Source organism: Cryptomeria japonica, chromosome 4, assembly GCF_030272615.1.
Source record: "Cryptomeria japonica chromosome 4, Sugi_1.0, whole genome shotgun sequence".
NCBI lineage: Eukaryota > Viridiplantae > Streptophyta > Pinopsida > Cupressales > Cupressaceae > Cryptomeria > Cryptomeria japonica.
In genome coordinates this window covers 455,841,866-455,856,072 of record NC_081408.1, presented here as the reverse complement: position 1 = coordinate 455,856,072, position 14,207 = coordinate 455,841,866, and the positions used below count along the sequence as shown (strand labels likewise).

General features: G+C 36.2%; 1 protein-coding gene across 1 annotated transcript in view; it reads right to left on the bottom strand.

The window, feature by feature from the left end:
* LOC131077376 (vacuolar-sorting protein BRO1) overlaps positions 1-14,207 on the bottom strand; it is a 69,830-nt gene that overhangs the window by 23,985 nt on the left and 31,638 nt on the right. The window contains exon 5 of the mRNA XM_058014863.2: positions 2,006-2,146. Coding sequence (XP_057870846.2) covers positions 2,006-2,146 — 141 coding nt within the window. The remainder of the gene's footprint in view (positions 1-2,005; positions 2,147-14,207) is intronic.

Genomic DNA, 14,207 nt, shown 5'->3' with positions numbered 1-14,207 from the left:
TAGAGTCATGCGGTTGGCTTTGATGACACCTCGACCTTAGAGATAACGAAGCAAACGTAGGTGCAATTGCATTTTATTCACGACCCCATGGCCTACATATCTTGACCCTAAATTTCAAGTTTTTCCCCAACTCCTCACATACATCCTACACCTTTTTCCTCTGATAAGAAGGAGGTGGGCATTAACTCTAGGAATGCTGCTCTAAGATTCAAGGTTACAAAAGTGGCACTTCCACGGCCTTGTGCATCCAAATACCCCAGGCCTGCGTTGTAATTTTGTTGCAAATTATTTCAAAGGAGACTTAGCATCAAAGGGAAACTCAGCAAAATCTACTAGTATTGTGGAGGGGCAATTAATATTTGCACTCACCATGGAACTTGTGGTTTGGGTTTCAAAGTCACACCTCTTTGCTTCTACATTTTCATCAACCTCAAGTGCATAATCGGATTCAATTTCACTTTGAACCTCAACCTCATCATCACTCATGCCATGAGAACTCAAATACTACAATAAACAATATAAAATTTTCAAGTTTATTATTTTAATTTTAAAATTCAAACTATGCAAAATGCAAGGGATTAAGACACAAAAAAATTCTTTTTTGTTTTTCTTAGTTTAAGATGCACGAAGTGCAGAAGCAAAGGATATACAAATAAAAATCTTTGTTCTTAATCTTTGTCAACCAAGGATTTTACTTTCATTTTTCTTACTTCAAGTCGCATGAAGCGCAAAAGCAGAGAATACACAAAAGTTTAATTCTAGTTTGAAAATTAAAAAATTGATCATATAAACTAATTAAATTTATTTGTAAAATTTAAGAAAAAAAATGACACCTTGCTGTTGTATAATTAATTTTTTTTCTTTTGTTTTTTTTGCAAAATTGAAAATTCAAAACTAACTTAAACTATTGAATTTAAAAATTGAAATTTGCAATTTTATATATGGTTTTTTTAGTTTCAATATTGATGACAATAGGCAGACATGTCTATGGATTCTATCAACATAAATGATAATAGACAGCCATGTTTATGGATTCTATCATCATAAAGATAACATACAGTCATGTCTATTGATTGAAATTTGAGATTCTATCAACATCAATCATGAAACTAATTGATAAAAAAAAATCAGTCATAGAATCTTATCTCTTGCTTGAAAAATGCTTACAACTTAGCATATATCCTCTTCTTGCTCCTCCTCAACCCTCTTGCACTTCACTCTCACTCTTTCACCTTGCACTTGCAGCTCTCACTCTCACACTCACTATCAGCTTGCTCACTCTCACACTCACTATCAGCTTGCTTTAAATTTGTTTTTGTGAGTTAAAATGAGAATTTGAAAGTGTTTTATAGGGTTAATGGGACTAATGTGGGGCCTATAGACCATTAGAGTTCGGCCTTGGGCACAAGAATCAATAAAAAATTGAGTATTTTTTAAAATGTCTTTTTGGTTGTTCAACAGCAGGTGATGCCTAGTCATCCCCAAGATAGTTGAGAGACTCCAAGGAGTCTCCCAAACATCTCAAAGACATCCCAACATCCTCGACATCTCGACAACTTTGAGGCAGCAGAGGTGGTAACAGTGTGGGGGAGGGAATGTTTCCCACAAGTCCCTGCATCCAGGAAATGTGGGATTTTTTGGGGGGCACACATTCTTGTGGAATACTAGAATTCAATAATATCAACAGTTTGCAAGTATATCCTACTAGCAGATATTGTTGTCTGTTTAAATATAAATTGAAAATCGAAAGTTAATGAGATGATGTTATTGTGATATTACCAGTGATGTCAACAATGGTATAAAATACAATGAGCTTCTATAAGAAATTAAATATACAAGTTAAAGAACCAAATTGTGTCGCATCGCAAGGAACTGCTACTTTGTGCAAAAGGAGATTGCCTAGAATCTGTACTGTCCAATCTTCTGCTTGCTAAAGAAATTCCATTATTATGCAAACTGTTACAATGTTTCAAATATTCATTTCCAAAATATGTACTGATCTCACCTGGATTTGATGCAGTAATTGTTCTTGCGCTTCAACATTCCTCGCAACCTCTTGACAAACAGGATCATACTTTCCAAGCTCCTTCTTAAAGAGGTCTTCATAAGATCCAGAGGTTGCCATCAACTTGGGTAAAATGTCATCCTACATATGAAGAGAGATATATCAGTAAAGAAATCTGAATCAGATTAGATATCAAACTCAAAATCTTTGAGACACGTTTTTTTTTAATGCATTCGAGACTAGGAAACAATGTGACCATCTTAATTAGAAAGATAAATAAGCACCCAATCCATTTAGTTGGGTATAAGAAATATAAAGCAGTAAGATACAATATGAAGCAAAGTCATATGCTAAATAAGTGATTTTTAAGACACAAATTTCACAGTTTCAAAGTCAGCACCTTCAGTTTTGGTCAAACTTATGCCTTTCTTAGTTATGTTAGCACAGAGATAGCAAAGTATTTGCACTGCATTTTTCTGACTACATACTTCTGCAAAATATGTAAATAAAATACATCGAATTCACATGTGTGTATGTATAATATATGGACAATATTCTAGATTCAGACTAGTGCAAAATTAGTATTTTAGTATTTATAAAGTAAAAAAGTTATATTTTTTAGATGGATTTCATTAATGCTATTTAATACTACTCGGAAGTGCAGATTTATTGTATTATAGCTCAACAAATACTATTTTTCTATTACATTAGTTCCTACAATTCTTATATTGCTCTATGCCAAATACGTTTAGCATTGGTTTAACTTTGAGTAGGTATTATCTTGTGTTTTCAACAATCTACCAAAAAATAGAGAAATTATATCTGCAATGTGATATGACCCTATAACGATTTGCAGCCTCTAAAAGGATTGAATAGAACAGACAGCACATAATTTATGTATATGACAATTTGTGTGTTTTTCTCTGATGAGATTAATATTTAAATCAAGGAAAAATACAACCTAAATAACAGAACTATCTCAATATTACAGCCAACAGTGTGAGGTTTTCAGTTACAGGTAAAATGAAAAGGGTAAGGAAGAGGTCTTTTAGTGATGCAATTTTGGGGTTCAAAGCAACAGCCCTCCCCAATTAAAATTTCATGCATGAAACTACAGGAGGATACTGACAATTAACTCAGAAATGAGATACATTCAATAGTGACAGTCAGGAAAGAAAAAATAATACCTATGCAGAAAATGAGATTTTCTTGACTAAAGGCCAGGGAGGAAAGGTGTCCATTTCTTTCAAAATGTGGGGTTATTCATGAAACAATGGCATCTGATTTCAAGCCAATGGAAGAAATGCCATCAAAAGCCCCAGTGTCAATCCATCTATATGCCCTTCCATGTGAGCTATGGATTGAATGTGCTTCAAATGTTAACAGATTTCATGGGAAAGTACATTTGTTCTTCTAAAGTGATTTTGGAAACAAGAGCAGCAAACCATGCATGTATCTGCAAGAAGCTCGCGCTAGACCAACCACTACAAAAAAGTGTTATTTTAAGGCAGCAAAGCTTTAAATAGATTCCACCAATAGATTGTGAGTGCATCTCTTTTAGATACAAATCTTGCATTGAGTATGGACCATGGTCATCAAGCAAGATAAAGCCCCTTTGATTAAAAAAGACTAAAAACTACTACTACAACACCAAATGTTGAGAAGACAAATGAGGAAGGATGTATGTGAAGTCAAAGAAGAAACATATGATTAGAAGAAAAAGTGAGGGAATTGAGCATACCAGGGGAAATAGCAAGAAAAAACCCAAAAAGAATCAAGGAAAAGATCCTAGATGAGAATAAGGTATTGATGGCTAGGTGTGGCTTCCCAGATGATATTGAAAACATATGATTCAGAAGTGCATGAAGTACACCTGACCAAGGAGATAAAAAATATTAAAAGGAAGGAAAGAAAGGAAGAAGAGGAATCTAATTGAGGGTGGAAGAGCAGAAAAATCTTGCACAATTATACAATTTACTAGTGAAAAGAAATCTGTGGATACTAGGTAGGTGAAAAGGAGAGGTAATATATATTTTAAAATACAAAAAAACAATATGTGAATATAGCCATGGGATCCCAACCTATCTTGGAAGAATTGCTTGAAAGAGAAAAACTTGCAAGCCTACAAGTAATATCAGAGCCCAGTTTTTAAAACTTGTGAGTTCTCTACAGACTCACAAGACAAAAGTGATCAGCAAGTTTCTCACCAAAAACTCAGCTGCCAGAAAGTTAAGAAACTCTCCAACTAGCAGAAAACCTTTTTCTCAAATTTTTTTCCAAGTTTTTTTCGGAGATCTTTTCCTAGCTATGCAAAAATTATATTCATTTCTTATGCATTTTGACAATATTATTTTATGGATTTATGCATTTTTTAAATATGCATAGTTTTTGCTGAGGTTTTTCCAAATCCTGAGTCTGAATCAAAATTTTGGCCTGCCAAGTCCTAATTTTGAACTATGGTTCAGACTCTGGAGAATGCAAGCAACCTATTTTTCATCAAATAAATCGCTCATGTAAAATAGAAGAGTATGTGTGTACGGTAAAAAAATGATATAATCTGGAACACAACCATGTATGGCCTGCATTGTAAGAAAATTCAAAATTCAAAAACTTGCTTGCATGCTTTTAGTTCAGACTGCTCTTTACTGTTCTTAGTTAGGGGATAATTCCATATTTGAAAGGATTAAACATGTTACAGTTTTCTTCATATAATTGTGAGATCAAATCCCTTAATTTAACATCTAAAAAAAAAAGTATCTCGAAATGCACAATAAGAGCTACTAGAAAACAGATGTTCTAAAAGATTCCTTGAAACTAGAATGGGACATCATCCTTGAGAGTTATGGCATATTAGTGCCCCAAATCAGACAAGGACCCCACCACGGCACACATGGCATGGCCTACATGAAGCACATACTTGGATGATTGAAAAGGATGAAATGTGTAACCCTACCCCTCACCACATCCCATAACCCCCAACCCTATTAAGGTTATTTGGCCCTTTTGATAAGCAGACATGTATATGAAAGCATAACAATCTCCAGTGAAAATATTCACATTATGTTTGACCTATGATGCATAGGGATGGATTCCCTACCCTTTTGGAGGTGTACCCATACTAGGGAGGTTCCAGAGATGAAGGGATGCCTCTGAAGCATCCACTGTCCCATGTCCCTCATTTTCGCACTAAATTGCTTTGAAAACATTTCAAAAATGCCTCAATTTTTCAGGGACAGCTTATCGTCCCCCAATCATCCCAAAGATGGCCGACCGTACTTAAAACACACAGGAAAATAAAATATAAAAGCACTGGACTCTATGTTTAGCATATGCTTTCTCACGACCATCTACAAATATGGAGTCCATATTTTAATTGATCCTGGTACTGTGTGTGGCAATAAAACACAAGATAAACTCTAAATTCAATAAGCATAACACGGTTTATTCCTCAACAAAAATTGATATATTGAATTTCAGAGGTATGGCAACAACCATAGAAAGGTTATCTCACTTTTATGCACCTATATTGTTGCTTCCATCAAAATTTCTAACTTTCAAATGGATGATAATATGGGGGAGCAAACTTTTTCTAATTGAGAAAGAGAGCAGATTAAAAATTGCAAAGGTATTTAAAGGCTTTCCCAACTACAAATCCTATCAGTTGGACCCTACTCATGAATATGTGCCAGTTGACTCACAAGAAGTAGTTGATTGTGATGTGGCTGTTGAAATTATGTAGCAACGGTTGGATGACTCTATTCATTCAAATGTCTAATTGGCCTAACGGCCTTAGACATTTGTACGATTATTCCTTATTCCTATCCTTCACTGCAAATTAGCATTCTGATCACAGATTAGAATATTGTATGATAATCGACTTAATCATTGTGATGACAATCAGATTCTACATATAATCGATCATATGTATAATCAGTAATAATCTTATATTACTGATTATACATAGCATCGAGTGTATTATATACCGATCTGTGTATATCCGATAATTAAATATTGTCATCATAATCTATTATCGGTTTCACTAATTGCTAATGGATTGTTTATACTATGTTTATTAATCGGTTTAGTTTACCGATTGTGTTTGCATGTAATCCCGATTATACAATTGTTTTTTATTGTTTGTTATATGTTGGTGATTATTGGTTAGCATGCCTCCACATAGGAGTCACGACTCTATGTGCAACCATGTCGGTTCCACATAGAGTTGTGACTCTATGTTAATCGCTATGCTTATAAATCATTGACTATCACATTAAATCGACGATACATATACAGCGAACAAACAAATCATGGTACACAGTCGACATAAAGGAGTTGATACTAATATATATCTGTGCAAAGGCAATATCATTCAATATATATAGTGAAGCAATCTGCATTTCATAAGTCTGTGATACTGTTGGGTGATTGACAGTACTTGACTAATATAATCAAACTGTGGATAGTTCGATATATAGTGTAAACAACATTATAGTATATATATATATATATATATATACTGCTGAGTATAACTCATCGTTACATTGCAATCTGGAAATTGTCAAAGACATCAGTGATCCATTCTATATATATTCTGCAAACTGAAATATATAGGAAGTTACAGTTAGAATAAAACTAAGTGACTATAAAATTTTGAAAATTACCATATATATAAATCTGATCCAACTTTAACAGTGGCAAATAACAATTGATTGGGAAGAACTTATGAAGAGTCTAAGGCTTTTTTCTTAGAAAACTTGAAGGGTTTTAAGGACTCCCGGGGCTTGGTTAAAGAAATTAAATTATGAAAATGGCATGCACCTTGAAGGTTCGTGTGGTCTCAATGGTTTAATTTGGAACAACACAAGGAACACTACTCCTCAACCCCATTGGGGTGCTACCCCCAAACCCCCTCAAGGTACACTGCCACTCAACTCCACTAGAGAATGCCAACCCCAAACCTCCACTCTAGTTTTAAAAAGAAAAAAATAAAGAAATCATTTTGGGTGATGCTACATGTAAAAGCAACATTTTTTATATACCCATTAAACATAGATGACTACATCCTCTAGGCATTTTGTTGTAATTTTTATATAATATAAATGTACATTGACAATGAAAGCAACAAAATTTTAACATTGTCTATTTGTGTGTTGACTCTCATGTGAAATCTCAATTCAGCTCCATATTATGTAGTAAGGTTCTATAATGGTTATAGTGAAAACCTTATCAATGCTATCATAAAGATATTTGAAATTTTCCTATATTTTTTATTTTTCCTATTATTTTTAATAGTCATCCATACCCAACCATCCCCTAAAAATTACCTCCCAAAAAACCTGTCCTAGACATGCATCCCTGTCATCCCCATTCTGAAAACCTAGTGTAATATAGAGTATAGACTACGATGAGTAAAAATGGACACCTAAGCCTAAGGGTGACTTCTAAAGCATTTAAAAGCAAACAATATGTGCCAGTATCTACATCATCTAATATTCATGATGAAGATGATATCTTTGAAGACCCATATGACACTCAAGTCTGATGGTTGATTGTTGACATTATTATTTTTAATAATATTGAAGTCTCAACAATGAATATTTACAATGACATTTAATTTTAAGTAATTGCCCTTGTAGTCTTTAATTTTTCCGGTGACTTTGTTTATTATATGATGTGTGGTACTTAATTACTACTGCAAAAATGTATATATTTACGACTCGTATATATTTTTGCATAGATGAACCATACCCAGAAAGGTTTTTGGTTGAATTTACAAAAACATGCAAACCTGAACCAAAACTAGTAACTTAGATTTATTCCTCTCTAGAGCAGCAAAACATTTTCTCTTCACTGCAAATGAATATTACTACCAAATGATATTCAAACTTTAAATATGTTTATTCTTCAAAATTCAATGCCCGCAAAGGATGTAACTTTTTTGTGAACTATGGACAAACTAATCAAAGTAGAAGAGAGAGGTGAGGGTGGAATAAAAATTGAAGAGAAAATGCAAAACCACAACACATCTAAGAAACCTACAACTCATGTTGATGTTGCATTCAAACTATAGGCAAAAGGGCCTAATAATTTCCCACCTAATCATCCCAATTTCTTTATCACCCCACAAGTGCATTCATTTATCGACTTCATTGTTAATCCCACCAATGATCTTCCAAAGCATTTCCCTCTAAGCTAAGATATGGTTCTCATCAGAATCATGTTGGCCCTCAACCCATCACCCTCCTGTTGTGACGTATTCACACATCAACCATTGCAAATGGGGACCCCTACTTTTTTTGCTTTATGGGGTTTGCTTTCTAGGTGTTTAGGGTTTGTCTGTTAGCCTTTGCATTTTGAGTGTCGCCAGGGGATCAATAGGATGGTAGGCTTTGCTTGAGCCAGGGGAGTCAGCAGGTGCTCCAGGTTAGGGTTTCTTTGAGAGTCTTCCTTAGGGCCTAGTTTTGCTCTTGTTGCTAATTGTATCTTGCTTCATGAGTGAGTATCATCCTTGAAGGTCTGAGTTAGGTCAAGTTGGTGAGTGATGAAGTCTAGAATGTCATCCTGATCTTCAAATGCCCTGAAATTTGGCTAAGTCTGGAATGCCCTGATCCTGAAATTTGGCTAAGTCTGGAATGTCTTGATCCTGAAATTTGACTAAGTCTGGAAAACTGAAGAATCCATTAAAAACTAGATTTTGCAATATAACTCCTGGAGGTCCGAAACCACTCTCAAACATCCTGAAAGTATATATGGAATATAACTTAAAGTATACTTATACTTAAATGTTATATTCCATAAAATGATCCTGACGGAGAGTCCAAAATGTCAAATTTCACTCCTGACCCTTCCAAAGGGTCCAAAGCAAATTTCACTCCTAACCCTTCCAAAGGGTCCAGAGCGAAATTCTCCATAAGACATTCTACTTTGACCAAAACCTAGAACTAACGCATTCCCAGGCTTGAATGAAGGCAAAAGCACTTGTTTGAATGAAGAAATGCAAAAAAATGAAGTCAGGATCATGGCCTAAGGTGAATTTCGCACCTGACCCTTCCAAAGGGTCCAGAGCGAAATTCTTATTTCCTCTATTTTTCTCCTTAGCTTGACCAAGTTTGGAGACTTTTGAGGCATAATTGAGAAGGTTTGATGCAACTTTACCTTGGAGAGGAGATTTTAGACCTTGGGATGATGGATTCTAGCCTGGGAGAGGAATTTCGCTCCTGACCCTTCCAAAGGGTCCAGAGAGAAAATCCTTATAACTCTCATTTTCCTTCCTTGTTTTGGATGGGCGTTGGTTTATTAGGCTTTGTGTGTGAGTCTTGATGTGTTCTTGCCTTGAGAAGTGTTTTGAAAAGTGAGGATGTTGTCCAAAAATAGGAATTTTGCTCCTGACCCTTCCAAAGGGTCCAGAGCGAAATTCTTCATAAGCCTCATTTGCTCCCTTGTTTTGGATACCAACCTTGTTCCATGGGCGAATTTGGGAAGGAAATAACATGTCTCTTCCTTTTGAGGTGATGGAACGTAGAAATGTGAAGGATTCTAGCCAAGAAGGTGAATTTTGCTCCTGACCCTTCCAAAGGGTCCAGAGCGAAATTCCTTGCAAGCCTATTCTTTTGACCTTGTTTTGGCTTAATACCTTATCCCTTGGGTGAAGGATGATGTTTAGTTACCTCTTGAGGTGATTTTGAGTTGGAAAAAGGAAGAATCAAGCCCAAATCATGATTTTCGCTCCTGACCTTCCAAAGGGTCCAGAGTGAAAATCCTCCTAGACCTCATTTCCTTCCCTATTTGACCAAATTGTGATGTCCAAAGCATGTTGAAAGGGGAAATGGACATGAACTTGCCTTTGAGAGTGTTTGGAAGTTGTGAAAATGAAGGATTTTAGCTAGGAAAGGAAATTTCGCTCCTGACCCTTCCAAAGGGTCCAGGGCGAAATTCCTTATAAACCTATCTTTTGACCTTTTTTGGACATGAAACCTTATTCCTAGGGTAATGAAGGATGAAATCCTACCTTGCAAAGAAGTTTCAAGTTTAAAAATGATGATTTTGGGTCAAAAATGAAAATTTCGCTCCTGACCCTTCCAAAAGGTCCAGAGCGAATTTTCTCAAAACTTCTTTTTGCTATCAAGTTTTTGCTAGGTCAAGTGTGGGATAAGGCAAAATCAAGAGGAAGTTGCCCTTAAGATTGACTTTAAGTTGCTAGAGACCATGGAAGATGAAGGAATTGAGCCTAGAAGTGATTTTTGCTCCTGACCCTTCCAAAGGGTCCAAAGCGAAAAATCCTTAAAAACATCTTTTCTTCCAAATTTTGAGCAAAGTCAAACCTGGACAAGGGTGAGAGAAGTCATTTGGATTGCCTTAGAGTGAATTTTGGTCGCCAAGAATGCAAATTTTGAAGCCAAATGAGAATTTCGCTCCTGACCCTTCTGAAGGGTCCAGAGCGAAATTCTTAAGATCACCCCTTTTTCCTTGCAAATCAAGTCAAGATTTTGATTTTATGACCTAGAGAGGAGTGAGGCAGGGTGTTCTAAGTCTTGGAGGTAATTTGAAGTTGAAAGGATGGCGAAATAGCCCTAAAACAAGATTTTCGCTCCTGACCCTTCCAAAGGGTCTAGAGCGAAAATCCCAAAATCTACCTATTCCTTTCAAATTTATGCTAAGCTATGCCTAGACCAAGGTAAAAGATGCCCTTGTGATTGCCCTTAAGTCGATGGTTGTCTCCAGAAGTGATGATTTTAGGCCAGAAGAGGAAATTCACTCCTAACCCTTCCAAAGGGTCCAGGGTGAAAATCCTTCAATCACCTATTTTGCCTTGCAAAATCAAGATAAACTTGGGTTGGATGAGAGAAGAAAAGTGTTTCCTTGCCTTGTGAGGTGGATTGAAGTTGAAATGATGAAAAAAATGAGCTACAAACAAGAAATTCGCTCCTGACCCTTCCAAAGGGTCCAGAGCGAAAAACACTAAAACCATCCTTTTCTCCAAATTTTGTGCTAAGTCAAGCCTGGACTAGGGTGAGAAAAGCTATTTGGAATGCCTTGGAAAGATGTTTGACCTTCAAAAATGTGAATTTTGAGCTAAAGTTGGAATTTCGCTCCTGACCCTTCCAAAGGGTCCAAGGCGAAATTCTTATAGGGTCTGTCCCTGGAGAAAATCTTGGGCAAGTTTCATGTTGATATCTTTTCGTTGATGATTTAAGTTGAAAATGCTATGTTGAAATGAATTTATCATGTGTCCTTAATCATCTTTTTGTTTGTCTTGCAGTTAAAAGGTGACCTTCTCCAATCCGACATCAACAAGGACGACCTTCTCCAGTCCGGCATTAACAAGGACGACCTTCTCCAGTCCAGCATCATCAAGGACGACCTTCTCCAGTCCAGCATCATCAAGGACGACCTTCTCCAGCCCAGCATCATCAAGGACGACCTCTTCCAGTCCAGCATTTGAAGGAAAGGTACACCATCCATCCTGCACATCAAAGACAAACGAGGTTAAAGCAAGGGTCTGTTGAAGAAGCCAATAGTTTCAGAAGAGTTAATTAAAGTTAGCTTCTAAACATCACCAAATTGAACATCAACCAAGTGTCGGACAAGGTGGCATCCCAGTCATCACTCCTCCAGTCGAGTTGGTCCACTTCAACGTGTCCAGATTCAATGTACCTGACTCATCAAAGATGGCACTAACTTCGATGTACCTACCCCGGCTATCCATTGGTCGAATATTCCAGAGAAGACATGTGTCCAAATAATGCAATTATTTCATTGGCCAGAATTAAGTTTGTTGTAACAAACCCTAATTAGGGTTTCATTGTAAAATCTTGGCCATTGATCTCAAATTGATCTAAGCCATTGAATTGTATTGTGGGCACTATATAAGCCCTGGCTCCTCATTTGTAAAGGCTAATAGTTAGTCAGTAGTTAGAAGGTGAATAGTTAGAAATAGTGAATAATCAGTTGATAGAATAGCAATTAGAGTAGAATAGGAAGAGAAGGCAAAGATTGTTGCCAAGATGTTGTTGTAAAAGACTTGTAAAACTTCATTGAAGAAATGGTGAAATTTATGGGTCGATTCAACAATTTGCATGGTCTCTATACTTCTCATATTTGATTTCATGTTATTAGATGAGTGGAAGAAATGTGTTTGATTGATGGTGAAATTCGTATATCCATACTACTAGCAGTTTGTTGATTGCAGACTTGCCTTGTGTAGTCAACTGGAATCATTCAGCTTAAGCTTAACTTCAATTGTCACTTCTTCATTGATATGCATCAACCTGATGGTGTCTATGCTTATAGCGATGATCTGAACATCATAAAGCTTTCCTCCGAAGATCGCACTAACCTTGTGGAGATGGTCCTAGGATGTCAAAACAAGACTTAGTTAGAATTTCACCAAAGGTTATTCATTGCTCCTACATTCTTAGTGTCAGAATTAGATCCTTTCCTCGCCCTCATCCTTTTTCTTTTTTTTCTTTTTTTTCAAAATCTAGGCCAATGAAATCTTGTGATTCCAGCAAAATCACATCATACCACAAAGAGCTTATCCATGAGTAGAGATCCTACATAACAGGAACCTTGAAGCTTCTCCGATTGATCCTTCTACGATATCTTCAGCATTCGGGAGCTTTATTCAAGAGAGGATAAGGTACCTTTAGGTATTTTATTCTGTGTTTGGTCGTGTACAAAATACACATCAACACCTCCCTACACATACCCAAAGATCATTATGCAAATAAATACATTTTAATCTGTGTTTGTATTATTTATGAACATCAGTAGAGGATTTAGGGCAAGTTTTTGAAAGTTGAGAACCAGAGAAAGTTGATCAAATCACATTGAAAACGACTCTTGCTGCCTACAAATGCCTTGAAATTGCTTTCAAATCACCCCTGTGCACCTAGAACCACCTAAGTATGATTCAAAATTATTCTATCCTAAATTTTAAGTCCTCCCCAAATCTACAAGTGAATCAATTCCAATGCATTTCATACCTGAAATTGTCAAGGTTTCAAGTTGACTCGATCACTTTGCATATATAAGTATGTATGTATTTATGTGTATATGATATTATTAAAATTCTAAACTATCAATTGAAATGGCATTTGGCATTGATCAATGATGAAGTGGCATACTATTAAATGTATTTTGTGTGCGTGTGGACGAACCCAACCCTCGAACCCAAAAGGCAAAAAAAAAAATTCCTAAACCCACGAACCGGGTTCACGTCGTCAAACCCACTCCCGAACCCGAACCGGTAACTTAGATGATAAACAACAATACTCTCAATGAACCATTTTGAGTTGGTACTCTTGGAATAATATGTACCTTCCTTGTGGGTAAATGGTTTTAACTTTTATGCTATAACGTAAGTATAGAAATTATAACAAGGAGAATAAAATTATGCGTTTCTCCCTTGTAACTTGCATGCATAGATTTGATGCCTAGGATATACCTAACCATGAGGTGTTAGACCTTGGCAAACCTTTATCTATACACCATTGGAAATCTATGGAGGATTTGATGTGGAGATCAACCATGGGGGAATTCTTAAGTCCTTGGTGTTGGGATTGAGTGTCATACAACTTGCAATTATGAATGTTCAATTTTAAATTGTGTTAATTATGTGCCCTCATGCAAAAGGGTGTCCCACTTGAAGGGGCACTATGCGGCACTTGTAATAATTTGTATTTGGCAAGTTGTAATTAATTTGTATTTAGAAAGTTGTAAGTAATAATTTGTATTTAGCAAGTTGTAAGTAGCCCTTGGTGACATTTGTAAGGTGTAAAAGTTGTACTTTGGAAAAAGGCATCAAGATAGGGAATTGATTGAGGGCTAGAAAATCAAGGAGGTCTTTTAATTGATGCAAGAGAGCGTCTTTCTAAGGTGGACAAGTTCAAGATTTAGTGCCTAATTTGTTCATGGTATCAGCACATTGTTTTGGAAACCACCCTTGGTTTCTAGTTTTGGACTTGCCTATATATGAGGTGCATGGGTTGGTGGTATTGCGATGCATATGTAATTGCTGAGTTTATGCTGCTTGATTGATTCCATGAAGCCGGTGATTGGAAATCTCCTCTTTCTCTTGATAGAGCACTAATACTGACATTGTATTGCAATTGTATTTGTTGATGAATAATACATTAAGAGTGCTCTAGAGGCTAGGTTTTTCCCAAGGTGTATATCTTGCGATCATGTTTTTCATTGCTAT